Below are 27450 nucleotides of genomic sequence, written 5' to 3' on the forward strand. Positions count from 1 at the left end.
TCTAAACATGTTTAAATTCATATTATATTTGCCATTCTCGCTGCACTATCAAAGTATCTGGCTTTGTTTGTTTCGTTAATTTTAGACAGAAATCGTAGCAAAAGTGAGAGGGAGTACACTGTAGATCATTTTTGATGGCCAGATATCCAAATATGAAGACATGAAATAAGCTAGTATCCCTTTGGAAATTGCAATTTTAAAAAGTAAAACAGAGCTGAAGTTTTGGATTTCGTAGTAATTAACTGTTAAATTTTTCGTGAAATGTGCACATGTGCCTCTATGTAATTTTGGAACATTCTCAAACTTATAAAATAGCTGTAAGTACAGTGCAAAGATTTCCTAAATTATTTTAGAGGAAGTTGCTGACATGGCGCCCCATCACCTCTGACTACTTTAGTATGTATTTCTAACAAACAAGGATATTCTCCAACATAATCACAATATAACCACCATAATTTTAAAAATAACATCAGTACATTTTTTTCCATCTTATCCTCGGACCCTATGTAGGTTTCTTCAGATGTTCTAGTAATGTCTTGTATAATATAATGGTCTGGTTTAGACTTACATGTCTATTTAATTGTCATGTCCTATTAGTTTCCTTCAGTATGAAGTAGTTCCTTGGTCTTTCCTGGACTTTCATGGTTCTGATACTTTTGAAGATCAGAAGTTAGTTATTTTGTGGAATGTTTTTTTAAATTTGGGATTGTATGCTTCCTCATGATTACATTCAAATGATGCATCTTTGACAAGAATATCACAGAAATGATGTATTCTTACTGCATTCTCGCAGATGACATACAATTTTGATTTGTGTCACTATTGATACTCACTTTAATCACTTGATTAAGGTGGTTTCTGTCAGACTTATCCCTGTTTCTCCTTTGTAGTTAGTAAATTTTTTGTTGAGGTGTACTTTAAAACCACATAAATATCTCATTCCTCATCATACTTCTTATCCTCCTCACCCCACTGGGCTTCTGATACTCAGCCCTGGGTCCTCCTTGCCCCTGATGGACTCTGTCTGAACTCTACAGTTTTCACAGTTCTATTGTAAAAGTATTATTGTAAGATCTTTGAAAATTATAAATTAGCTGTAAATGTCAGCGCTTTATGTCATAGATATGATTTTGAAGGTTTTTTCCTTCTAGAACAGCCTTAAGTAATTTTTTCAGAAAATAATATAAATAAATTAAGAATGTAGAGAATCAGAATGGTTAGTTCAATAGTATACTCAATTCTGCATTTTATAAGTGTTACTAAGTTACTTAGAAAATAATTGTGATGTTTTTTAAGTGAAAAATAATACCCACTAGAAAAATATATATGATGTGCTATCTTAAAATGATTGCAAATCTCCGGTTAGTTTTCTTATTCCTCAAGTTGATATAATTCATGCTGCTGTATATTATTTATAATTACTTTAGGACGCTAGCTTGTTTTAGGAAAACAATAATAAAATACATTCAAGAAGAAGTGATATGATTAAGTAAATATGTGACAGCAAACTAGTAAATTGACTTGAACTTAGAAAAATTTGTTAAAACAGAGCATTACCTACCAGTTATTCTTGGACTTCATAACCTTTTAGAAACCAAATATCCAGTAGACCTGCAGCCAGTACATTTTTCCAGTGGAGATGCCAAGTATGATGACTGTCAAGCCTGAAGTGTTTTTAACAGAATGAATGCTGTCTCTCTTCAATGCAGAACTATGTTGGCACAGTGGAGGTGCCAGACATTTTGTTTTAGAATATCTAATGTGAAACCATAGCCTTCCAGCTTATTGAGAGAGTTAATAGAGAGATGCAAGAGTAAGACATTTAGTTCCCAAACCATTTGCAAGGACTTTTTGATAGTTTCTTTTAACTCTTTTGTGTACTAAAGTAGCTTTGTATTTAAAGTTAAAAAAAAAAAGTGAAATCCCATTTTACAAATAAGATACATACATTTATAAATGGATTTTTCAGCTTGGTCTGCATGGCTCAGCAGTTGAGCATCAACCTATGATCCAGGAGATTGTGGTTCAATTCCTGGTCAGGGCACCTGCCCAGGTTGTGGGCTCGATCCCCAGCAGGGGGTGTGCAGGAGGCAGCCGATCAGTGACTCAGTCTCATCATTGATCTATCTCTCTCTCTTTCTCTCTCTCTCTCTCTGAAATCAATCAAAAAATATAAAATAAAAATAAAAATAAATGGATTTTTCAGTATTATGTAGTTTTTGTATCTTATACCGGGAAGCATTCATTATTTGAATAACATCTGTGCTGAGCATTAATTCACTTTCTGTTAAATTTTTTAAGCAGTCCCCAAAAGTATCATCCTTTTCACCACAGTTTTTCCATTTAGCTACTTGCTTGACAATTGAACAGAAACACCTTACTTACAGAGATGGAGTTTAATCTGTAGTATTGGTTGTATACAACTTTTATTTATTTTGATACCTGGAAGTAAATAAAATAGTCTTCTAAGAAGTCACAAAGTAGGTGGGCTCTCTTACAATTTTGGTCTTTACTTTCTGACCCTAAAGCAATTGGGAACATTGAATACTGTCAAGTCAACAATGGTGAGATGGAGATAAAAATTCCAAAAATATATGTAATTTACAGAGTTCTTTTTAACAGATCATTTTTATTTAAGCCTTTTAATAACTCTGTGAGGCTGTGTACTATCCATGCATAACTTTAATTTTTATTGTATTTAGTGATTATATATTTTAGTAAAAATAACATTCCTGAACCCACTGTCAGCCCAACTTATTTCTGCTCCTTCTCTGTCCTACCTATCTCCTTGTCTCCCCATCAAAGGAAACCACTGTCCTAAACTTTATATTTCTCATTCCCTTCTTGTTTTATCACGTGTTTTTCATTTTTTACTATTACTCAAACCTCAAATTCTTTATTGGTAAAACCTACCTTACAGGATTGGGTTTTTTTGTTTTGTTCTGTTTTTTTAATATGTCTTTATTGATTTCAGAGAGAGGAAGGGGATTGAGAGATAGAAACATCAATGAGAGAGCCATTAATGGGTTGCCTCCGACACGCCCCCTGCTGGGGATTGAGCCTGCAACCTGGGCATGTGCCCTGGCTGGGAATCAAACCACAATCTCCTGGATCACAGGTCAATGCTCAACTGATGAGCCACGCCACCCAGGCTTACAGGATTGTTTTGAAATCAAGTCAGAATATGTCTATGATGAGATTTGCATACTGCCTGCCTCCTGCCCCAAGTACTCAATAAATGGCAGCTGTAATTATATTATTAATGTTGTTACTTTGCTGAGAACAAGAAAAGCATGCTTTTCTTGGCTGTTTCCTTTGTTTTAATCTCCCTGGACTTTTCTGGGGGAAAGTGAGGAAAGATGGGGGTTTGAAATCTTTTTATCTTTTCCTGGAACTGAGCAAAATGTAGAACAAAGCAGTAGAGAATGGGATTTAGGCAACTAGCAGTTAGGGAACAGATTTCCCAAATGAGAAGGGGGAAAAAAAATCTGCACTATTAAGTTACCAAGTGTTCCTTCTCTTTCACTGCCTTGTGCCCTCATGATAGGATTTCTGTCAACTTTGAGCTTGATGCAGTGTAGTGAGACTTTCATCCCTCATAATCAATGTTGAAGAATAAAGGACCAAATTGACCCAGAAATAATCAGTTACAAAAATGAATCCATTAGAATTTACTAATGACCAAGCAAACAAGCCAGTCGGCCCATTTTTACACTGTTCACCTTCCCACCCAACATTGGGAAGCATTAGTTTGCTTTCAATATCTGAAAATTATTTCATTTCTTCCTTCCCCCTAATTGCCCTGGGCTCTGTACAATTGCACCAACATTAGACAAATTCTTGCTCTTCTGAGCTTGTTTCCCCCTTTTGCCTAATTACTTTTATCATACATTTATGTTAATAATTTATGTTAACTGAGTTATTTATTTTAGCACACTTGCCCTAATTCTACTACCCGGATACTTTTAAGTAGTTGTATTGGGATTTTGGTCAACTAAAATTCATTAATGAACCATTAAGTTAATTAAACATTATTGCACAAGTTATTAGCAACATCAATAGAAAAAAAAATACATAAGACAGCAGTGGCAGATTGATGACAGAATTCCTTAGCAAACAAAAGTAAAATCTAAATTTTAAAAAGAGAGTGAGTGCATTTTTTGGTTTGTTTTGTTAGTCCTCACGGGAGGATATTTTTTTCATTGTTTTTTAGACAGAGTGGAAGGGAGGGAGGGAGGCAGGGGGGGAGAGAGAGAAAGAGAGAGAAACATCAATTGGTTGCCTCCTGTATGCACCCTGACCCGGGATGGAATCCACAACCTAGGTATGTGCCCTGACTAGGAATGGAACCAGCAACCTTTTTGGTGTATGGGACAATGCTCCAACCAACTGAGCCACCTGGGCAGGGCTAAATTGATTGTTTACTTTGAATGAAGATAATTTCATAGTATAACTTCTAATTTTAGCTTTCCTTCACAACATTCTTTCTTATCGCTATCCACAGCAAAGTTAACATGCTTACTTTAATGGTTAACTGGGAGGATCAAAGTATTTATGAATTCAGTAATCAGTTAGCTAAAAGTATCGTTTGTTACCAAGGCTAAAATGTCTTATATGGCTACCTGTGGTATTTTAACCACTCATATAAATAATTAATAATCTTTAGTTGTTGGATTGTTGGGTTTCATGGAATATTAGACAGGTCCCTTAAACTCTGTGCCTTGGTTCTTTGGAAACGGCATATGATTCTAATTGGTGTTTTGAGGTTCTTCCAATGTTAATTCTATCTTTAGAGGATATGTTGAGAATTCTTTCTGTGCAAAAACCATATAATAATTATAAAATAATTTCTTAAACAGTAGATATAAATTTAATTTTATGAATATGTAGATTATTATAAAATACATTATAAAGAAATAATATTCTTGCCCTGGCCGGTGTGGCTCAGTTGGTTAAGCATCATTCCATGCACCTACAGGTTGCCAGTTCAGTTCCGTCAGGACACATGCCCAGGTTGCTGGCTCTATCCCTAGTAGGGGGCATGCAAGAGGTAGCCAATGGTTCTCTCTCATCAGTGTTTCTCTCTCTCTCCCTCTCCCTTTCTGTCTCTCTCTAAAATTAATAAAAACATATTTTTAAAAGGAGAAAGAATATTCTTTAATCTGGGATAGAAAAGTAATCATAATCTAATATAGGTAATAATACTTTTTGATTTAAGAATATTCTATACTTGTATCTTTCTAGATTTGGAGATTTCTCAGAGATAAGGATTTCCTTGAGCCATGACGTTAATTTTTTAGCTTCGTTAGGAAGGAAAAATGCGTTATGATAGCAAATTAAAATATTTGCTAAAAGGTGCTGTGTAAAAGCACAGGACTAGATTAATGGGTTAATTGGAGAAGGCATTTTAAAGCTGACATACGATGTAATATACCTATCTCAATATGTAAAGGTTGGTAGTTACACTCATTATACAGGGAGATATTGGAACATCTTGGGTTATTTGACATTCTTCTATTCTGTTTAGTTTTATCCATTTTTAAAATTTAATAACTTTTTCTGGAGACCATCTTTAGCATAAAGGATAAAGCCAAGAAGAAAACGAGGCAGAACTAATGGAAAATTTACTCTTCTGTTCAATAATACTACATAATAAAAGAAAAATACTTGCTAGTAATTTTTTACAGCAGTAATTTTATGGAGTTATGTGTGTGTGTGAATAATGTAGTTCTCATATGTTAAAAAGACATATTTGCGCTCATATATTAGGCTATTAACTTAAGTTCTTTTCAAAATTTTTTCTCTCCCCCCCCCACAGAATCTGTCTATGATCTTCTCCCAAAGGAGTTACAGTTACCTCCATCTAGAGAAACAGCTGTAGCATCAATGAGTCAGACAAGTGGTGGTGAGGCAGGCTCGCCTCCTCCAGCTGTAGTTGCTGCTGGTATGCATTTCATTTCACTTTATTAAAGAAAACTAGGGTATTATCTGGCCAACATGAACAGTGCTGGTAAAGTTCATATCAAAAAGAGTGTGATTTGAGGCTTTTAGGAGGTTTTAAAATACATACTTTTAAAACTAAAATTTTTTAATGTAACTTTATTGATACAATTATTATTTCTTAAAATTTCACATTGGCACATTATTAGTGCCATCTCCTAGAATGGACCTTATCTTCAACTATGGGAATGAGTTTAAAGCTCAGTGGTTGACTGCACATAAGAAGGTTAAATACCAAGCCATGGTTAGAAAATTATATTTGTTAAATTATATTTAAAAATTATTTTTTAAAATTTGCTTTAAAAAAAGGAAAAAATTTTTACTTTGTATAATCTGAAAAAGGACACAAACACTCAAGTCTCTTTTCTGTTTGTAGCAAGTTACTATAACCTTTTCCCTACATCTGAAAACATATGTGACTTTATAGTTATTTTAAATTTAGTTGAAAGTAAGATTTAAATGTAATGTTTATATAAATACATTTTTATGTCAATTTAAAATATGGCAATTAATGTTTGAAATTTATCAAGCTTATTTTTACTCAGCTCTCAAATCATACACTTTATAAGTTCTATAAAACTGGTTCAAATTTTGATTGAATTAGAATAAAAGATAGACAAGCTAACAGAAAAAAGTCTTGATAAATTAATATGAATGCTTTAAAAAAATTGTTTGCCCAACTGTGTTTTTCTTTTAGTTGGGTTTATAGACTGCTAAGTGTGTTTGGTTTAAAAAAAAAAAAAAAAAAAAAAGGAAAAAAATTATATACTCTGAAGTTTTAGTCTACTAATTAGAGGTTTCTTGTCTAATATGATACCTCTCATCTTTTCAAATGGTACTTAAAGTCCACCAGAACATTGTTTTCAGTTAATTGTTGTTGTTTTTTTTTTGTTTTTTTTTTTTTTCAAAAGAACAGTGAAGTGGAAGGTTGTTATTTAAGTGAGGATATTGGTACTATTGTAGAATTTCAGCTATTTTTCTTGTATATGTTAGCCTATGTACCTTTAACCTTGTGTATCAATCTTTCCCGAGCTGTATAGTGTAGGTTGCTGCCTTCCTAGTTGAAGGCCGGAAAACTTTAAACATGGCAAAGAAACTTATCAGCCCTGCTCACTGTTCATGTGTTGCCAGACATTTTCTAACAGATACTGTGGATTTAATTGTGAACTTTTTAGTATTGAAATTTGTGAGATGACCTCGTTTCACTTTATGTCCACTGGGTTCTAAAATGTCCCTGAATATCTTTTCTGGAATTCAAAGTTTTAATCTCGTTTAAAATTTGTATCAGACAATGAAATACGAAAAAATATTTTTTAATGAAATATTTCACTTTAAGTCCACAGGTAGAAATTGACTAACTGATTTCTTTTGTATCTTTTGAGATTGTTTTTTAAAGACATGTTGAATCTGTATAGAACTAAAAGTCTGTTTCTTCTGTGCTTTTAAACATCTGTTGACAGTAGATCCAGTTCCTTTTAAAAGCTGAAAAAGATGTTAGCTAGTTTTGGAAAAAGAACACTTCCTTTTAAATAATACCAAACTGAATTCAAAAGTTTTTATATATAAATATTGAAAATTCTTGAATTTGGGTCACTAATGGAATGTTGATCCTTTCTTCCTCCCTCTATCCCTTTCTCCCTATATTTGAGAAAACCGTCTCTAGATAAATTAGATTGAAAGCTATCAGTTGAAAAATCCCGAAAATATGAGAATTCACCCAGGAAGTATTCTGAAGTAATAAATTCTTATTAGATCGAGAAGTTATTACTTTATAATGACGGTGAAGAGAGTAAGGAGGTAACCTTAACAGTTTTCTTATATTCACACACAGAAAGTTTCTATGATCTAAAACCAAGTCATTTGTAATTTTTAAAACATAAATTTAGTTTTAGTAACCAACATAGTGTTATTCTAGGAGGCTAATGTCTTATTGGTAGAATAAAGCCTTTGTTATATAACATTATAGGTAAGAGAGTTTAAACTACAAAATAATTATTGTAGGGAAATCAATTAGTATATATCATTAGAGTTGTCTTTTTTATTTGACCTATTAATATCCTCTGTGACATAACTGTCAAAGAGGGAGATTTAGAGTAAATTACCACTCAGTGTTTTCTGGCCAAAATACTAGATTTCTCGAGAAAGGCACATTAGACTTCTGTGAGTTTTTTTTTAATCTTTAGCATTTGCTGTTTAAGTATGAAATGCATAAAAATGACGACTCTTGATGTAGTTAATTCTTCAGAGTTTTGAAGGAGCCGGATTGGCTGCTATCAGTTATGAGGGCCTGGTGGGAACAGACTTCTAGTTCTGCCATAAAGGTTTGTGTTTCACAAGTTCTAAATCAATTTAAATTTTGAAATTTAAAGGCTGGGCATGTAGGTGTTCATGTACATTCTTTACTATTTAATTTTTAAAATGTGTTTCTCAGATTCACCAAACTAAATATTTTCCCTTTACACATTACTGAAGGAATGAGTAAACATGGTGCTGCTAATCCACAATCCAGAATATTGGGTAAAAGAGTATCTCTCAAATCTTTTTCTGCCTCTACACTATTTCTACTTTTACAAAGTCCCAGCAATAACATCTTTTTATCCGGTAAGTCCCAGGGGTTGAGGGTGGGGGAAAGAGGACTGACTTCTACACAACTCCTTTCCTCTCTATGGGGTCAAGTGTCAAAATCTGGGAGGTATAGTGAAGAATCACCAGTCTGAAATTTGTACTCCCCATTTTTTAAAGACCTCTGTTTTTGTCCCGCCGGAAGGGTAGTTAAGAGTTTGAAGTTCAATATGTGAATGAACAAAAGTTTTAGAAATACAGGCTTTCTGAACAGTATTATAGGTTGTCAGTAGTTAAGAGAGAGGCCATTTTCCTAATACAAAAAAGTTATGCAAATGAATTGCTATTTTTTGGCAAAACAAATTGGTCAAGAAGAAATACAAATTGTGAAATGATTTTTGTTTTTTTGGTGTGGTTCCTATAGTATGTTACAAAGAACTAAAATGTAAGAATTTAGGAGAAATAAAACAGTTACACCAGAATTTGGAGTTTTTGAAAAGAGACATGGCAAATATTTTTCTTAAATAACAGCTTTATTGAGATATAGTACACATACCAATTAAACGTATTTTAAATCTACTTATATGTTTATAGTTTTTATCCTTAGATTTACTTAATTTGTATAAAATAGGAAGTCTTTGACAGAAGTTGACAAAAATCTTTGATCATTTTAAGGAATTAAATTACTTTCTTGTTCTTTCCTAGACTTTATTTGTCTTCATTTTGGGATATGACATTATATTTATTAGTTTATATCAAAATATGATTTTGCTACGGTAACTGTTTCTTTAAAAATTTTTAATTTTAATTTTTTAGTAAACAGTTAAACCATACATTTTATGATTCAGCTAGAGAATCTTAAGAATAGCTAGTTAGTCATTCTTTTGTTATTTACATAAAGTTGTTATTTTACTTTTAGTAATTATATATATGTACTCTTTTGGGAATATATTCTCAGTGCACTAATACTTTGTAGTAGTTTTTAACATATATGGGTATATATACACTCATAAAGCATGTACAATACAAACCTCTATTGAATATTTCCACTAGTTGGATCACTGGAGATTTTTAATGTTTTAATTTAAATTAACTTTACATAAAGTGATCCATATAATAAACTTAGAAGAGACTTATGAAATAGTGCTTTGAGTTCTATAACATAGCAATTAATAAATCTCAAATACCTAACAAATATTTTCTATACTTAAAGAACTTACTTGAGTGCTATTTACACTGTAGGAGAACACACTAAAGAACTAAATTAATGTTCTGTAATCAAAGAACAGCTATGCTTTAATTAATTTCAGACATCTTAATCACCTAAATTAAAATTTTAGGAATTTCTAAACCATCCATAATAACAAAACTGAACAAAAATTGAGTTGAAAAAAATTAAAGTTGTCATGTTTTAGTTCTTACTATGTGATAGGAATTATTATACTGGACAATTTGCATATTATCATATCTCAGTCCTTCCAGGGACCCTTTCTTCTTACTGGAGTCTAAGTTCTTTTCTCCTTGCCATTATTCTTTAGAGAATTTAGCATTGTGTGCTCTCACTTTAGTTAAGGAAACACAAAATCCTGGAAGGCACTGCATTGGATATTGAGTTGAAAAAGCTATACCTCTTCTCCTCTGCAAGTTTTAGGATCTACAAAATGGGAATATGATTTCTGGAAGAATATTATTAATAGAAGTGATTCACAACATCAGAATTCTATAACCCGTTGAATTTATTATAACAAATTTACTTGTGTTAGAAAATATGTATTTACAGTTATATAATTTGAATTTTCTTGAGTTGACTAAATTTGAGGAATACATTTGCCTTTGATTCCTCTCCTGGGTTAACTAGGTTAACATATTTCAGAATTTTGGCCATTTATGTAGTGTACTATTCCTAAGATTACACCCAAAGCCTATTGGCAGGAAAGGTAATCCACCTGTATAACCTATGTATTGGTGTTGTGAGCTAAAATGTAAATTGCTCTTGGTTATCTCATATGGCCATTTCTATTTTTCCTAGAAAACGGAACCATTTCCAGAAGAAGGTCAGGTCCTAGTTATAAAAATGTTACAATTAGGTTTAAAAAGTCTCCTCATTCTGTCTTTTTACTGAAATTACATAGTAAATCTAAATACATACATTTATACATATAGAAATTATATATGTACATATGTATGTGTGTGTAGACTTATGCTGACATCTGCCTTATCAGAATGAAAAGCATAAGCAAACTTAGGCCATAGCAGTTAATTCAGAAACAACTACCAGTTCAGGAGGCTATCCATATTATAAATTTTAATTAACAAAAAGTACATTTTCCCTTTTTATTGTTCTCAATTTTTAGCAATAACTTTTATAAATTTTGTGATTTATTCAGTCTCTGATACAATAAGCACATTTTTATATTACCTGAGTCTATAGAATAGCATTTTAAAACTGTTAACAGATTCTCAACCATCCATACGCCAAGTACATACATGAAATTGACACAATTTCTATTTTTATGTGTTTTGTACAATTTTGCATTATTAATGCATATAAGTGGACTTACTTTTTCATATCACCAGTAAGATTGATAATATCAGAAGAAGAAAGTATTACTATAACTCAGAGATTTTCAACCTTTTTTCATCTCGTGGCACACATAAACTAATTACTAAAAATTATGCGGCATGCCAAAAAATGTTTTTGCCGATCTGACCAAAAAATAGGTGTAATTTTCATTGGTTTACAGAGAAATAATAATAGTAATTACCTACCCCTTTTTTGCTCCAAAGTGACTTTTTAAAAAATCAGGTACCTATACTTGTATGTAAGGATTTCTGGTACCAAGAATTAACCAGTCAGACATAGCCTTATTATGTGACATGACCAATAAGATGCAACTTACTATATGACCTATGTATTTATGGCTCAAGACAGGACATTCACACCCATAGGCTATTGTTGTGTTGGCTGTTGTCATTTTTTATTTGACAATCTAAGGGAAAAGAGGTCAGTGCTCTGACTAGTCAGTTATTGCATATTTTAAAAATTCTTGAGGTGTACTGGTTGAAAATCACTGCCATAACTGTTTTACAACAATTAGTTGTAAAATAATAAAGTTGTAATAATTAGTTGTAATAATAAAGTTGTATAAATAACACCCCAGCTGGGACAGAAGTGAAGGGAATACATTAGGAAACAACAAACGACTTCACCTGTTTGTATGACATATTTTTCTCTTAAAAATAAAATCATGCACCTGGCCGGGCGTGGCCCAGCGTTTGAGCATCGACCTAGGATCCAGGCTATCGGGGTTCGATTCCCGGTCAGGGCACATGCTTGGGTTGCGGGCTGCAGCCTATCAGTGACTCTCTCATCATTGATGTTTCTATCTCTCTCTCTCCGTCTCCTTTCCTCTCTCTGAAATCAATAAAGATATATTTAAAATAAAAAATAAAATCATGCATAGTAAAATGTTATCATTTGTTAAATATGAACAGAGGGTACTACCATTGGTGTTTAGTTTTAAATATTTCATAATTTAAAAAACACCAGGTGGCAGTTGATTAAAATAGTCAAAATGCCCAATGCACTGTGCTCTTTAAAAGTAACAAAGGTGTGTAGCATACCTAAATTAGATACTTGATCAAATTTTTTTCCCATAAGTAAGGGTACATTGACTTTTCATCCATAAATACAAGTAGATACTCATTGGCAGTGTGTTTTTAGCCCAGTGGTGTAAAATTCATTCTTCCCCTATCACTCCTTCATAGCAAGGTATTGTCAATTAAGTTAAATCAGAAAATGAATGAGAAAGCACTACAACATGCCAGGTCCGTATGGCCACAGTCTAGATAAAAACAAAAACAAAAACAACACACACACATATTATAGTTTTATTTTTTGAACGTATGAAATATAATAAAATTAGCATGGGCTTTGGAATCATAAAGAATTAATTGAATCTGATTGCTATCATATAATTTCTATAATATAGACAATCTTGTGGAAGTTAAATTTCTAGTAATATTACCCTTGTAACTAGACAATAATACCAACTTTTTCTTAATGTTACTATAAACATAAATATGTAAAATACTTAACATTACCTGACAATTAGTGATCATTCATTAAACATTGACCTTCCTCTCATATGTTTCTCCTTTCATTTGTTAGTAACATTTTAAAAATAGATCTTATTTTTATAAAAACAGTTTTTTAAACTTTATTTTGCTTCTTTCTTTCCATTCTCACCCAGTCTGTTTTTTACCTTATTTTGAAGTTTTGCATATCAGTTGAGATATAGCCACACACATGAGCCATGGGGTTTATTTTCAGATTTATTCTTTTACATTGACACGTTATCAGTGGGAACCCTTCTTTGTAAAAGGAATATTGATAGAGGATGAGTCAGAGAGAGAACAGACAGTTCCCAAAAGAATGATTCCATAAAGTTAACTAAGAGTTCTTCCTAGAATTCTTTTCCCACTTTTTAAAAATGAAATGATAAATGTAATCAGTTTTCAAAGCTCGTGGTAGAGAAATTTATGACTTCTATTTTTTTGCCTAGACAATTTATTTTTTCTACAATTGGATCTAATATACACTCTAATCCATACCCAATTGTAAAACCTGATTGGTTAATGAAATTAGAAGATAATACAGGTACTATTTTCTTTTTCTGGTCACCTGTAAAAGAAGAAATGTGAAGACATTGAACTAGTGTTTGCAGGCATACCTTTTATTATTTATAAACTATTTTAAAATGTACTATATGTACTAAATACTATACTAAAATGTACTAAATGTACTATATAAAGCATTGAAGTGATCTTCAAATAGCATCCCTCAGAACTTTTTTCTCTCCAGTTTTTATTTAAGTTAATGTAGTGATAATCTCTGTTTTGTCTTAAAGCAACAATACCTTTCAAGTGGTAAAAAAGTTGTCCCTTTTTTTAAACTTGTACTTCCTACAGTTTTTGACAATGTAATAAACTTAGTTATCAGCTAGTATAATTATTTACGTAACTTTTATAAGTATTGCGATTTATCCAGTTTCTGATGGAATAAGCACATTTTTATATTACCTGCCTCTATAGCATTCTGAAACTGTTCAGAGATTCTTAATACGTCTTTTGTGTTTCAGTTATTTGAGGTAAAGAATTCTTTCTGGGCTTTAGTCTTTTCACCCGTTGTTAACCAGTGATGTTACCCTGCAGTACTACTTAAATGACCAGATGGTAGAAAGCATCTTTCTCTTCCAGTAGGAGGGGATTTAAAAACCAAATTCTATAATGTGTGCCTAGTATATATTTTATGTTATGCTTAGATACTTTGGGTTGAATAGGACAAAAGATATATTTAAAACATTGCTCATAAGTGTCAGGACACTTAACATTTTTCTAAGCATGTTTCAGGAAACATTCTTTAATAAATATTGTGTGCCTATATTAATGGCACACTGACAAAGTAAAAGTAATTATTTTAGTAGATTTCAGATTAAAAATGGGAGAGTATTTATTGTGTAATATTAGAATGCTGACTGGCAGTTTGATGGACTGGGGAAGAAAAAGATGGTTTCCAGCAAATCAGTAACAAACTTTTCACCTTCAGCAATAGTGCTAATTATTTTTTAAAATAGACCCTTTAGAATCAGACATGTTATGCACAGCAGCATATCTAATTTGAAAGTGTAAATTGGTAACTTTTTTGAGGGGGGATGAGGAAGTATGTGGAAGTTGGCCTGAGGAATGAAAATATTCTTTTGCTATTAAAATGTTAATATTTCTTGCTGGTGAGTATATCCTCTAACACTCTTTAAGGGAATTTGGGTGAAGGCACAGCCTAAAAACACCTGTGTGAGAGAACATTCTGGTTTATGGATTAGATTGCATTAGTAAACAGGAGAACAATTTGGTGAATATGAGTTAACAAAAATTCTGGGTAAGAAATTTTCCCATTTGCATTTATTTGAATGTGAATAATTTAGTTCCTTTAACGTTTGTTTTAAAACATTGCTTATTGTAGCATGTAAACTTATGTTGGGTGGGAAAAGTACAAATGGGAAATTGAAATGTTTTAAGCATATAAATTAAATGATCAACCCTAAAATTTTTTTGTTTTTTGGGGGGGGTTTTTGATAAAGTAATCTGGATTGCTTATTTTATATGCTGGGATGCTAGCTGTTTTTTCTATTAATACACTTAACTTGCATTCTAGCTTCGCCATTCAGAGACAGGCATCGTGTGGTGGGTTGTGTGACAGTGTCTGTCAATAGTGAAGACAAATAGTGCCAGAGACACTTAACCCATCCAATCTCACCCAGGGTATAGGTCGGTTTTCAGACTTCTTCATAAGTCTTTTTTTCTTTCTTTCTTTCTTCTTTCCTTCCTTTCATTTTTTGTTTTTTGTTTTGTTTCTAAATAGTGGATTGATACTGATTGAAAACTAAAATTTTTGGTAAAGTTTTAAACTTTACATTAATACTGTAAGAAAAAGAAGAAAAGTAGAAAACGAAGGTTGGCATGTAAGGTGTTGACAAAGCAGGTTTGCAGCCACTTTGTGTGTCCTAGATTTTTCAGTCCCTTGGCAACATGAATGTTGGCCTTATAATTTTTTTCTCAATATCTTTTTTCTTTGATGTGAAAATATATCCTTGTATCTGGTAACTTTATCAAACAAGATAGATATTTAGATCTGAAGTTATTGTTACCAGTAAGAAAAATGAAATACTTAAAAACAATAACTAAGGTTGAACAGTAAGTGTTTTAGACCAGAAATTGTTTCTAAACATCCTGTGTTGTTTTTGATTATTTTCCGAATAGTTAATAGTTTGCTCCTTCTCCGTTCCACTATTGGTTCACTTAACACACTTGTAAAATTTTATGGCTTTTGTTTTAATGGCTTTCTTAGGAAATGCGACTGATTTTTGCACTAATATTGAAAAGCTATAAAGTATATATGCTTATTTAAATGCTAGGGGACACATTGTTATCTTGAAAGCTTAGTTAAATGTAATTTCTGTCATATATTTTAAATCAGTAAAAGGTATTTGTTTCTTCTAAGGACTTTAAAGAATGTTTCTAATTTCAGAGCTTTCTATAAAAAAGCTTAATTAGTTCCATATAAAGTATCATCTCTTTTAATAGTATTTTAAGCATTAAAATGATATGGTAATTAAAATAATTTCTAGTTCACAAATCTAGAGCTAATTGTTCTTAATTTTAAAATATTGTATAAGCAAGGAGTATATAAAATCTATATGGGTTTCTATTATGTAGTAGTATTTAAAAATCCGTTTTCTCCATGTAATCAAATTAATAGTACTTATAAATCCTCTGGGTTATCCTTGTAGATATTATCTGCCACTCTTTTTGTCCAACTACTTTGAATATTTATAGTTAACCTTAATGATTCCATCTTCTTAAAAGAAGACATATGTCCAACTGAAGTTCACTATCATTACCGACATTTTACCTAGTAATTGGCTGCCCTTAATAATAGAATTATTAGAACATTATAGATGTGATACTTCCCTTCATTTAAAAATTTTAGAATTAATCTATTCTTTTGAGATTATAAATTTACATTAGTAAATTGTAGAAATGGTCTATAGGTTTTCTCTTTGGTTTGCTGTGCTGTCTGTGGTCACAGATAATACTGTGGGAAAATAAAATCCTTCTAGGTTCAAAGATAACTTTTTCCTAAAAGAAGAAAATCAATAAAAATTTATTTACACATTACTTAGGTGAAAGGATAAGTTTAAGAAAAAATTTAAGAAAAACTTCCATCTTTATGAAGGATTGGTAAGGGATTTAAAGAACAAATAAAATTATAAAGTTATAAAACAAATACATTATAACTACTCTGCTCAATGAGAAAATAAAAGCAGTTACTAAAACATTTTTATGTTTGAGTTTTTGTATTTTAATATGCAGCAATTAAGCATAGTCTCTACATTCCTAATAGATAAAAATGGAGACTCAAAACCAAAAAATAGTGAAGAAAGGTAGCATATTTTATTTATAAGAACTTATAAATGAAAAAGAATATATACTTGAGGCAGGATTGCATTAGCATTTTTGTTCTACTGAATGTCAATTAAGTTTTTTCTTGATATTTAATGATACAGTGACCTTTAGTTATATTTATAATATTTCCAGGAATGTTTTTTAGTGTTTTTCTGGGAATGCTTAGAAACAACAAACTAGTATTGAGAAATCTAATATGTTCTTGATAGTATTTTTATGCATTTGTTTTTAATAGATATTAAGGATTTTTATTCTTAGCAAATGTATAGGTTAGTGTACAAGTAGGTAGTTTAGTTTATATATAGTTTTAAGATAGAAAGTTATTATAGCGCTCTTCACAGAAATAGCAAATAGTTACCTCTAAATTCTTAAGTTACGTCTAAACCTTTCCCCACTATCAGATATATAGTCTAAGTATTTTGAGTAGTAAATCTTTTTTTAAATAAGCCTGATGTGTCCATTATGAACACATTGGTACATTTACTTGCCAGTTTAACTTTAATATAATTCAGAACCCATATCAAATACTGGCTTCCCATAAGTTAATTTAACAACAGATAGCATGCAAGGCACTATGTTAAGCGTTGGAAGAGCCTAAGATAAGATACTGTCCATGCTCTCAAGGGGCTCACAGTTCCTACCCTCCACCACCTCACTTGGCATTATTAATGCTCTTCGGCGATGTCTTGCTGATCTTTATGTGGAAGATTTTATACACCACTATAATCTTCATCAGAGCAACAATGATACTGTGGTAAAGACTTTTATAGTTTTATTTGTTATAGTCTTAAAGTGAGTAGAATCTTTGTAATTTAGGGTCAAACTGAGGTAGGCTTTAAAAAGTAATACTCTTTAAATTAAAGGATGCTTACTACTGTCTTCTGACAGAATTTATGTTTTCAGTGTCATAGTTTTGTACTAATGAACTTTTTAATTGAATAACTATATCCAGGAAACTGCAGGTAAAATATTAAAATTGTCTGTTAGGTTCCAAGGAAAATGTATAGAATATTTTAGTTTATGTAGGGTATGAGATCACAGTTTGGCATACCTGTCCTGGAACAGACATTTATGTATGATTATATCAATTGGGTTTTATAACCGTGTTTGTTTTGATAAGATTTGCAAGATAAACTCATATAGTATACCAAAGAGCAATGCTGGGCTATATCTTGCAGATTAAATTTATAAAAACCACATAACTTGCTTTTGAGTTCATAGTTGATTTTCACCTGAACTTTCCATCTGTCCAAGACAGGGATCCCTGCGATGTTCATATTCTGCATTCTCATGTGGATGGTACTTAGATTGAAAAAGCGTGGGTGGGGGAAAGCTGTTTATAGAAATGTATAGAAATACAAGTTCACAGCATTCATGCTGCATGCTTTGTGTGTTCCACTGCAAATATTGCATGCTGCATACTTGTATTTCTCTGAAAATGAAGAACATGGGTTTGTACACACATAAAAATTTAGTTTCACTTTTGCCAATAGTTGGAACAGATGGAGGAATGTTAGACATAATTTTTCTATTTTTCTAAAATGAATTCTTTCATTTTTCAAAAAACAAGGGGAAAACTTGTTATTTAAACCCAAAGTGGCTACAAATCAGCTCCTAAACTGTCACTGACATTAGCATCTAGATTTTGTAGTTTTTACAGATCTTTTAAAATATTTATTTACTAAGAAAAGATTGCATTAATGCATGATACAAAATTGATAAATTTTTCTTTAAATTGGAATGCAGTTTAAAATGACTGAATTTTCCAATTTCAGCTACTGAATTTGACAAGGATACAAACTGGAAAATGGAACTGGTATCATCTAATTGCTCTAAGTTCTTTGACTTACGGCAGTTGGGAGTAATCTCTCGTGTGGCATTATGTAGATCACATTATTGATGCTAATATTAATTACTATACTCTTTAGCCTTAAAAGTAATGAAAAATTGTGAGTTTAGTTCTTTCGAATGATTTAAGTGTTTTTGTACATGTTTTCATTTTAAAATTAAATCTTTGGCACTTGGCTTTTGATTATCTAGACATCATTGGCATTCTTACATTTCACTCTTTATATTATAATTGATATGAATGTTACAATTCCAATAACTGCATATCACAATTTTAAGTTTCATCATACCACTTTAAAACAGTGGCATACTTGGCTATAGATAAAAATTAATTTTAGATATAAACATATCTTTTAGTTGTCTGTCATGTTACCTATTTTTATTTTTGTGTATATAATTATAAACCTTTCCATATCTTATACAAGATAAAATGGTATTTGTAAAATTTTAGGACTGACAGCGTCCAACCTTAACATTATTAGTGTGCCTCTAAGGTTATGCTGTTAAGGATTTAAAGTAGTAGCTTTCAATGAGCTATTCTGCCAGTTGCCACACATTTTGAAAAGATCTACTTAAATCTTTTTTGCTAAGCATAATAGATAACCGGTTTTATAAAAAAACATTTTTTTTTGTAGGAACCAATTCTGGTGATCTCTGGAGATTTTTCCTGCTTAATTCTTTGTTGTTAGATTCCAGCCAATAAAATTTGCTATTACTCATATGGTATTAGGAAATTCATTTAATAGTTTAAATCAAGCAGGCCCTTAAAGAGAGAGGAAATGGACAGTGATAACCAGTTGCTGAGTATGTAATCAAATACTTTATACGAGAACTCCATCCAATAATCAGTCCTTACTCTGTTTTCCATTCTGCCATTTAAGATGGATTTATTTATTTTAGAGACCATGGTTTTGAACTACCACTTCGAACTTCTAGAGACCGTCAGTGGTTAACTTGCTTATCTTCTACAACCCAGCATGTTCCAAATCAAACCTTTTTCACTTTTATTCTTCTATATCATGGTGACAACAATCATAGTGACATAGTGACGGTACCAGTTCCATTTTGCCTCCAATTCAGTTGATTATATATTTTTTCTCTTTATTTCTCATTTTATAATTGATATCTGGAATAATCAGCAGCTCTTTTCTCATTTATTTTCTCATATTTTTATTCCAGGATTTGCCTCTGAAGCAGGGAGTGTCTGCATTAAAAATGACCTGTAGTTCTCTGCTTCATAGGTTAGAAACTTATTTTAATATTTTGTGGCTAAGCACAGTCCCACTTTTCAAATTCTGTAATAAATTATTTAATTGGCATTGAATGTGGACCAGAAGCATATATTTTATATTGGGGTTTTCTTTATTATTTTAAATGATTACAATTCAACCAAACATCCAGCTGAGGCAATAAAAGCTTTGTTCTTGCTTTACAGCTTAAAACATTAAATGAGATTTTTTAAAAAATCTATCAATTATAGCACAAGTAAAATAATGCTATTTGGGCATTTTTTAAAAAATGCATTTCTTAGGCCTTGTATTGCTTGAAGCATTGATATTCTAAAACTTAACCAAATTCCAACTATTCATTTTGGGGAAAAACAATCAGTTCACAAATCACATTTTCAATGGGACTGCTAGCCAGCATAGGTGAAAACATGTATAGTGTATTTACTCTTAAATTGTACACTGCAGATGCTTCTTCAGCTCCCTCCTCTTCCTCCATGGGCGGTGCTTGCAGCTCCTTTACCACCTCTTCCAGCCCTACCATTTATTCTACCTCAGTCACCGACAGCAAGGCTATGCAAGTGGAGAGCTGCTCCTCAGCCTTGGGGGTAAGTAACAGAGGGGTAAGTGAAAAGCAGTTAACCAGTAACACAGTTCAGCAGCATCCATCAACACCGAAGAGGCACACAGTCTTGTACATCTCACCACCACCTGAGGACTTGTTGGATAACAGTCGGATGTCCTGCCAGGATGAGGGGTGTGGATTGGAATCTGAGCAGAGCTGCAGTATGTGGATGGAGGATTCCCCCTCCAACTTCAGTAACATGAGCACCAGTTCCTACAATGATAACACTGAGGTACCTCGTAAATCACGAAAACGAAATCCAAAGCAGAGGCCGGGGGTCAAACGACGAGATTGTGAAGAATCTAATATGGATATATTTGATGCCGACAGTGCCAAAGCACCTCATTATGTGCTTTCTCAACTTACCACGGACAACAAAGGCAACTCAAAAGCAGGAAATGGGTTGGTATTCACTTTTTTTTTTTTAAGTTCTATCACCATTATGCAAAACAAAACAAAACAAATCATTCCCCACTTTTCTTAATTGCTCAGCTCAAGTTTGCATATAAAGCAAAGATACTAATTTTATCATTGAAATACCTGAAAATTTTAACTGAAAATTACCAAGCTTCACTTAGAGAAAAAATAAAATATCAACAGATTTTAGCAATAGGTATATTACTATGGGTATGATTAAGTAGTATAAAATAAAATAATCTGTTTTGAAATAACTTTTAAATTTCAAATAGATTTATATTTTAAAAGGATTTAAGAATATTTTTACTTATAAAAATAACTAGCATGTATTGACTAGCTAAAACAGCTCAAAACATTCATAAAGGGCTAGTTTGTGTTCTCTTTCACATCATCTCTCCATATGATTCAATCAATTTCCATTTTTGTGAGGATTTTAGACTTTTTTTATTTCATAAAAATAAGAGAAAGACTGAATTGATGACTTGATTTTCATCATTTAGATTTATATATTTATTTTAATTGATTTGGGATTTTTAAATTTTAATTTAATTTATTCCATCACCATTTATCCCCTCCATGCCCTCTTCCCCATCCACCCTGCCCCTCCCCAAATCATCACACTGTTGTCCATGTTCATGAATTTTCTCTCTTTTTTGCTCAATTCTCCCCTCACCCCCCACCCCAGCTGTTTGGAATTTAATGAACAAACTGAACTGCCAAGCAAAATAGAGACAGACTCAATAGACAGAGAGCAGACAGACAGCTCTGATTTGGGATTTTTAAAAAATACATCATTAATTTTTTTTTCTGTGCTTCTGTATTATGCATTCAAAGGGTGATAGAACAGGATCATAGTAGGTGTTTGAGTTTACATTGATTTCTGCCAGTGCACAACACTCTCTAAATATATTTCTGTAACTATATTACAGAATATTCACTGCTATATAGTACAGAATACTATGACTTATTTTTAACTTTTTAATTCCTTTAGTACTTTTATTTAATATTTAATTGCTAGACTTTTTAATTAGAGTTTCCTATAGTATATTCAACATAGTTTTATAAAATTTAACACATTGGATTTTTGAGAGATTGTTAGTTGCCCCAGGATCTGCAATTTCAGGTTGTCACAGAAGTGATGGAGAAGCTTTTGATTTGTTTACTACTTGATGACATCATTGATATATATATATTTTTAAATATGTTTTTATTGATTTCAAAGAGAGGAAGGGAGAAGGAGAGAGTGAGAGAGATAGAAACATCAATGATGAGAATCATTGATTGGCTGCCTCCTGCACACCTCCCCACTGGGGGATCAAGTCTGCAACTGGGACGTGTACCCTGACCAGGAATCAAACCTTGATCTCCTGGATCATAGGTCGATGCTCAACTGCTGAACCATGCCAGCTGGGCTCATTTTTTAAAATTTATTTTATTTTTTTAATATATCTTTATTGATTTCAGAGAGAGGACAGGAGAGGGAGAGAGAGAGATAAAAACATCAATGATCTGCTACCTCCTGCACACCTCCTACTGGGGATCGAAGCCCGCAACCCAGGCATGTGCCCTGACCAGGAATTAAACCTCAATAAGTTAAACTAATTGAGTAGTACAGAGAGTATTTTTAATGTATATTAAAACTTATCCTTAAATATTCTCTCAAACATTTTGAAAGTTATACTTACCATTTAAGCAATAATTATTCTCTGCTACTTGCTTCTCTGCTCTTATTTAAAACTCCTTTGGGGTGATACAGTTAAGTGAAAATGCACGTTTACCTGTTTTTTATTTTTAGAAAGCCCAGATTAGGAAATTATCTAAAAAAATCCACCAGGTATAATCTTTCTTAAAATGTTTCCATTAGCAGATTCAAGAATTCTAGAACATATGTGTATAACTATTACCTATACAATAATGCTCTGAACCATGAAACATGAGGTCACTGGTTAGACTCCTGGTCAGGGCACATGCCTGGGTTGCCAGCTTGATCCCCAGCAGGGGACATGCAGGAGGTAGTTGATGGTTGCCTCTTTCTCTCTCTCTCTCTCCATTCCTCTCTCTCAAATCAATAAAAACATATCTTTTAAATTTTTTTAAAAATAATGTTCTGAAACAGCACAGAACTAAAAAGCTCATGTACATCTATCGTTAAATACAGGTATATGTTTATTTGGGATTCAGTGGAAAAAGGGTTTTGTTTTTAAGTTCCAGAAGAGAGTTTTTTATTTTCATACTGAAATAAATGTTAAAGTTTCAAATGAAAAACAAATAAAATTTTGACTTTGAGTTAGTCAACACACATGGTTTGCAGTTGCTATTAAATCAATATCTTAGAGCATCCTTTTAGTTGCTAGAAGGGATACTGCCCCATTCATGAATTGCTTATTAAAGCCAATTAGATCTTGGGGGGTAAAAACATAAAACAGATATTTGACCTACTTCCTTTCTGCTTCTGCTTTTTGTATGATATATCTTAGAAATGATTTGAGATTACTCAGGGAAAGTATAATAACATTTGTCAAGATAAAATCTCTCATGAAATAATACCTGGAACAGAAATTCATCAAGCAGGAAAAGAAATGTCCAGCTTCTTACGTAGTGAAAAATATTTGACTCTAGCATATGGAAATGATGGAAGAAGCTTAAATTTTGAATTATTAAGAACTCTGTCAAGAAAAGGATAAAGCAATATATAAATATAGAGAAAAATAGGCCTTTGAAGACAATTAAGAGGATCTCAAGTTAAAGTCCCAAATTTTTCAACAAGAAAAATGTTAGGAACATGAAACATATTTAGAAATATTTTGAGAGAGAGATATGGAGCCTTAAATCTAATATGCCATAAACTTATAATTTATATAATGCTAAATTATAGAAAATGTACTCTCAAATATGTTCTGTACAGCAGTTTATTGATCGCTAAGGTGGAAATAGCATTTTCATATGATTACAATATTACATAAAATTTATGCCCTGGCTGGTGTTGCTCAGTGGTTAGAGCATCGGCCTGTGCACTGAAGGGTCACTGGTTCTACCCTGTCAAGGCACATACCTGGGTTGCAGGTTTGATCCCCAACCTGGCCCTGGTTGGGATGCATGCGGGAGGCAACCAATCGATGTGTCTCTTTCACATCAATGTTTCTCTCTCTCTCTCTCTCTCTCCCTCTCCCCCCTCTCCCTCTCCCTCTCTCCCCCCTCCCTCCTTTCCTTCCTCCCTTCCTCCCTCCCTCCTTTCCACTCCCTCTAAAAAATCATGGAGCCCAGCTGGTGTGGCTCAGTGGTTGAGCATCTACCCATAAACCAGGAAGTCACAGTTCGATTCCCAGTCAGGGCACATGCCTGGGTTGCGGGCTCGATCTCTAGTAGGGGGCGTACAGGAGGCAGTCAATTGATGTTTTTCTCTCATCAATGTTTCTTGCTCTCTCTCCCTTACTCTCTCTCTCAAAAAATCAATAAAAATATATATTTTTTAAAAATCAATGGAAAAAATATCCTCAAGTGAGGATTAGCAACAACAACAAAAGAGTTATTAAGAAAACAAAATCATTTAAAAACAGAAACTACTAGGCATTTAAACATTCCTATCCATATCCTTAAATTCTTCAACTAAATGTCCTGAGACTAGCCCTATATTTCTTCTAGGTGGTCCTAGAAATTAAGATATGTTATCTGGATGTGAAACCTTTTTTAGGCATTTTTATAGTGAAAATTATTTTTGTGGCATAGACAATCAGAAGGATATATAGTACAAAGGAATTAGAATGCCATTTTAATACTTCTGAACAGAATATGCCAAGAGAGTGGATTTTCTTTTTAGATGCCATTTAGAAGTAAAGTCCATACAATTAAACTGATACTTTCTTGTTTTTTCTTAAGCCATCATGCCTTAAAAATTAGTAATTTGAATGGCTAATAATTAGTTGATGTTTTCAATAGTCTTACATGTCTAGAAATCTAAATATATATGTGTTCTATTTTTACATTTAAGCCTAGAGAATAAAGATAGTTTTAAGGGCTTTTTAAAGTATCATTTCATAAATTGTTTAGTTACATGTGCTATTCTTCTTTAAGCCCTAATGTGTATACTTTGTCAACTCATTCAACAGTCTTCTTCCAAAATGAAATATTTTGTTTTACTGAAATAGTAAAACTCATTATCAACTATTCTCATAAATATTAACTTTGCTAGCATAAGTGAATATAAAAATTGTATCTTTCCAAGTTAATTGATATGCTAAATTTTCCTTATATTTCAAACTAAAGTGTTCCTTTTTCTATTATAAATTTGATAGCTATTAATTACAGATATTTGAAAACTGTAGAAATAGAAGAAGAAAAGAAATAACCCGTAATCTAGTCACTCAGTACAACTGCTATTAGCATTTTGCTCTATTTCCTTTTAGTCCCTTGCAGTGCACCTTTGGGAGATGTTTTTACATTAGTTTCAGTAAGTGAATATTTTTACTTTCATTTTAAAATGACTGAAAAACAAGATACCATTATAAAAATTTTATGAATAAGGGACTGCACATTACATTCAGAGCAAATGTTTGCATTTCTACCCAGAATGATGAAAAGAAAAATAGGATTTATTGCTCATTGTTTCAGCTTCAACTTGATACTTTTGTTCATAGCATTTATTCTTCCAGGGCCTTTTAAATGACTTACTCAGGTAATCTTTGACTTAATTATGTCAAACTTACTGGCATGCCTTAGCCACTTATTATTGTAGAAACTCCTTTTTCCCTCTGCTTTCCTTACTTTTGTCCCTTTCTTCTTTCTGTTTGCTTTTGTAAACAAATTTTTCCCCCAGCACCTACTCTTTAGGAATTGTACAAGATTGAGGCAATATAAAGATGATTGAATACTACTTGTCCTCAAAACTTACCAGTCAGTCTTACTATACATCCCTTTGTATCCCTTCTTTCCTCCATTCTTCTGTCCCTTCCTTAGCCGTGGTTTGGACTCTGAATGGAACCAGGACTGGTTTTGTTACTGATAATTTGAGACAAAAACATGGTTAGAGGTGGAAGGGTAAACATTAGAGCTAGTTTTAGGGCTGCTTAGCCACCACTGCTCCTCTATGTTTGAAGTCATAATATTCCTCCAGGAGCCTGTTTGGTTTGGGGGGAAATTTTGTCCACAGTCATGTCTTGGCTTCTGAATCATCATTGTTACTGTAAACTTAGAACTGGGAGGCTCATACAGAAAGCATTATAGGCCCTGACTTTTTAAAAGTGTGCATGGATAATTTCAACTTATTTTAAAACTAACAATATTGTTTTCTATTTATTTTTATGACATATTTGCAGTGCTTCAGATTAAATGTGTTTACCTAAAGTCCTAACCACCATTTGAAATATTTTTCTTTGAATCCATATTCCACATAGAAAATGAATGATAAAATAAATGTAAGAAACGCAATTAAAAAAAATAAGTTAGCCCTGGTGGTTGTTGCTCAATGGTTAGAGCATCGGTCCATTCACCAAAAGGTCTTGGGTTTGATTCCCAGTCAAGGGCACATACCTGGGTTGCAGGTTTGATCCCCAGCCCTGGTTGAGGTGCATGTGGGAGGCAACCAATCGATGTGTCTCGCTCACATCCATGTTTCTCTCTCTCACTTTCTCTCCTTCCCCTTTTCCCTCTCTTTCACTCTCTCTAAAAATCAGTGGAAAAAATATCCTTGAGTGAGGATTAACAAAAAAATAATAAGTTAAAAAATAAGTTAGATTGCCTTTCTGTAAAGCCCAGATTATAAAATTTTTGTGTGCTAAGAGCTTTAATTATTTAACTAATCACAAATTAAAATGCTCTGAAAAATTATACTTCTGGGAAAGATTGTTTAGAGTAAAGCTAATTTCCAATAAAAATTGAATCACTGATTTTTTAAATTATAATTTTCTCAGTTTGATGTCCTGAGAAAAGTATCCAAAAGAGTGTTCTACATGTACCTTCAGTTTTTTTAAGGCCCTTTGTTTGTTTCTTTTTTGCTACCCCCACTTTTTTTTTTTTTTGCCTTTCAAGTCTGATTAGAAAATAATGGTAGTTAATCTCATAGCTTTATATAACATTCACATATATATGTAATTTAAAAAATTTATTTTGACTGAAGTACAGTGTGAAAGGTTTTAAGTAACATTAGCTATATTCTTTTCTGTTATTCCCAGTTTATTGCATTCATTCTTCCTTCCTCCTACCACATATATGCCCTTTGTTTTCCTTGTCCAATTTTCTTTTATTTTTGCATCGTTAGTTAAATTTTATTACAAAGTTTTAAAATATACTTTATTGTGGAATGTATCTTCCCTTAGACTGTATTTTGTCAGTAAGACAATCGGTTGTTTTTAATGTTACTGCCTATTCTGTTTCCTTCTTTATCTTAGATGACTTTTGTAAAAACAACACTTTTTGATGCTTTTTCCATGTTGTGCTTTCACTTCTCAGAACATTGGAAAACCAAAAAGGAACTGGAATAAAGAAAAGCCCTATGTTGTGTGGACAGTATCCTGTTAAAAGTGAAGGAAAGGAGCTGAAGATACTTATACAACCTGAGACCCAGCATAGAGCTCGGTACCTGACTGAGGGTAGTCGTGGCTCAGTTAAGGACAGAACACAGCAAGGCTTTCCTACAGTAAAGGTATTTTTTAAAATTTAGCAATATATGAAGAATTTTCTCCAGTTTTACTTATTCATTATTTTGTTTTTAACTAGCAAGAACTGCCTGAAATTGAAGGATAGGCTTGCTAA

General features: G+C 32.4%; 1 protein-coding gene across 8 annotated transcripts in view; it reads left to right on the plus strand.

The window, feature by feature from the left end:
• Positions 1-27450, plus strand: part of NFAT5 (nuclear factor of activated T cells 5) — an 84971-nt gene that overhangs the window by 29354 nt on the left and 28167 nt on the right. For 5 of the 8 annotated variants that reach the window (XM_081118549.1, XM_081118551.1, XM_081118550.1 and 2 more), the window contains 3 exons: positions 5819-5944; positions 20130-20688; positions 27148-27340. In XM_081118549.1, coding sequence (XP_080974675.1) covers positions 5819-5944; positions 20130-20688; positions 27148-27340 — 878 coding nt within the window. Of the gene's footprint in view, positions 1-5818; positions 5945-14804; positions 14890-19614; positions 19677-20129; positions 20689-27147; positions 27341-27450 lie in introns of those variants that run through there. The other 3 variants (XM_081118554.1, XM_081118555.1, XM_081118556.1) reach the window with 2 other exon arrangements.

This window comes from Miniopterus schreibersii (assembly GCF_964146895.1).
Source record: "Miniopterus schreibersii genome assembly, chromosome: 18".
Lineage (NCBI taxonomy): Eukaryota > Metazoa > Chordata > Mammalia > Chiroptera > Miniopteridae > Miniopterus > Miniopterus schreibersii.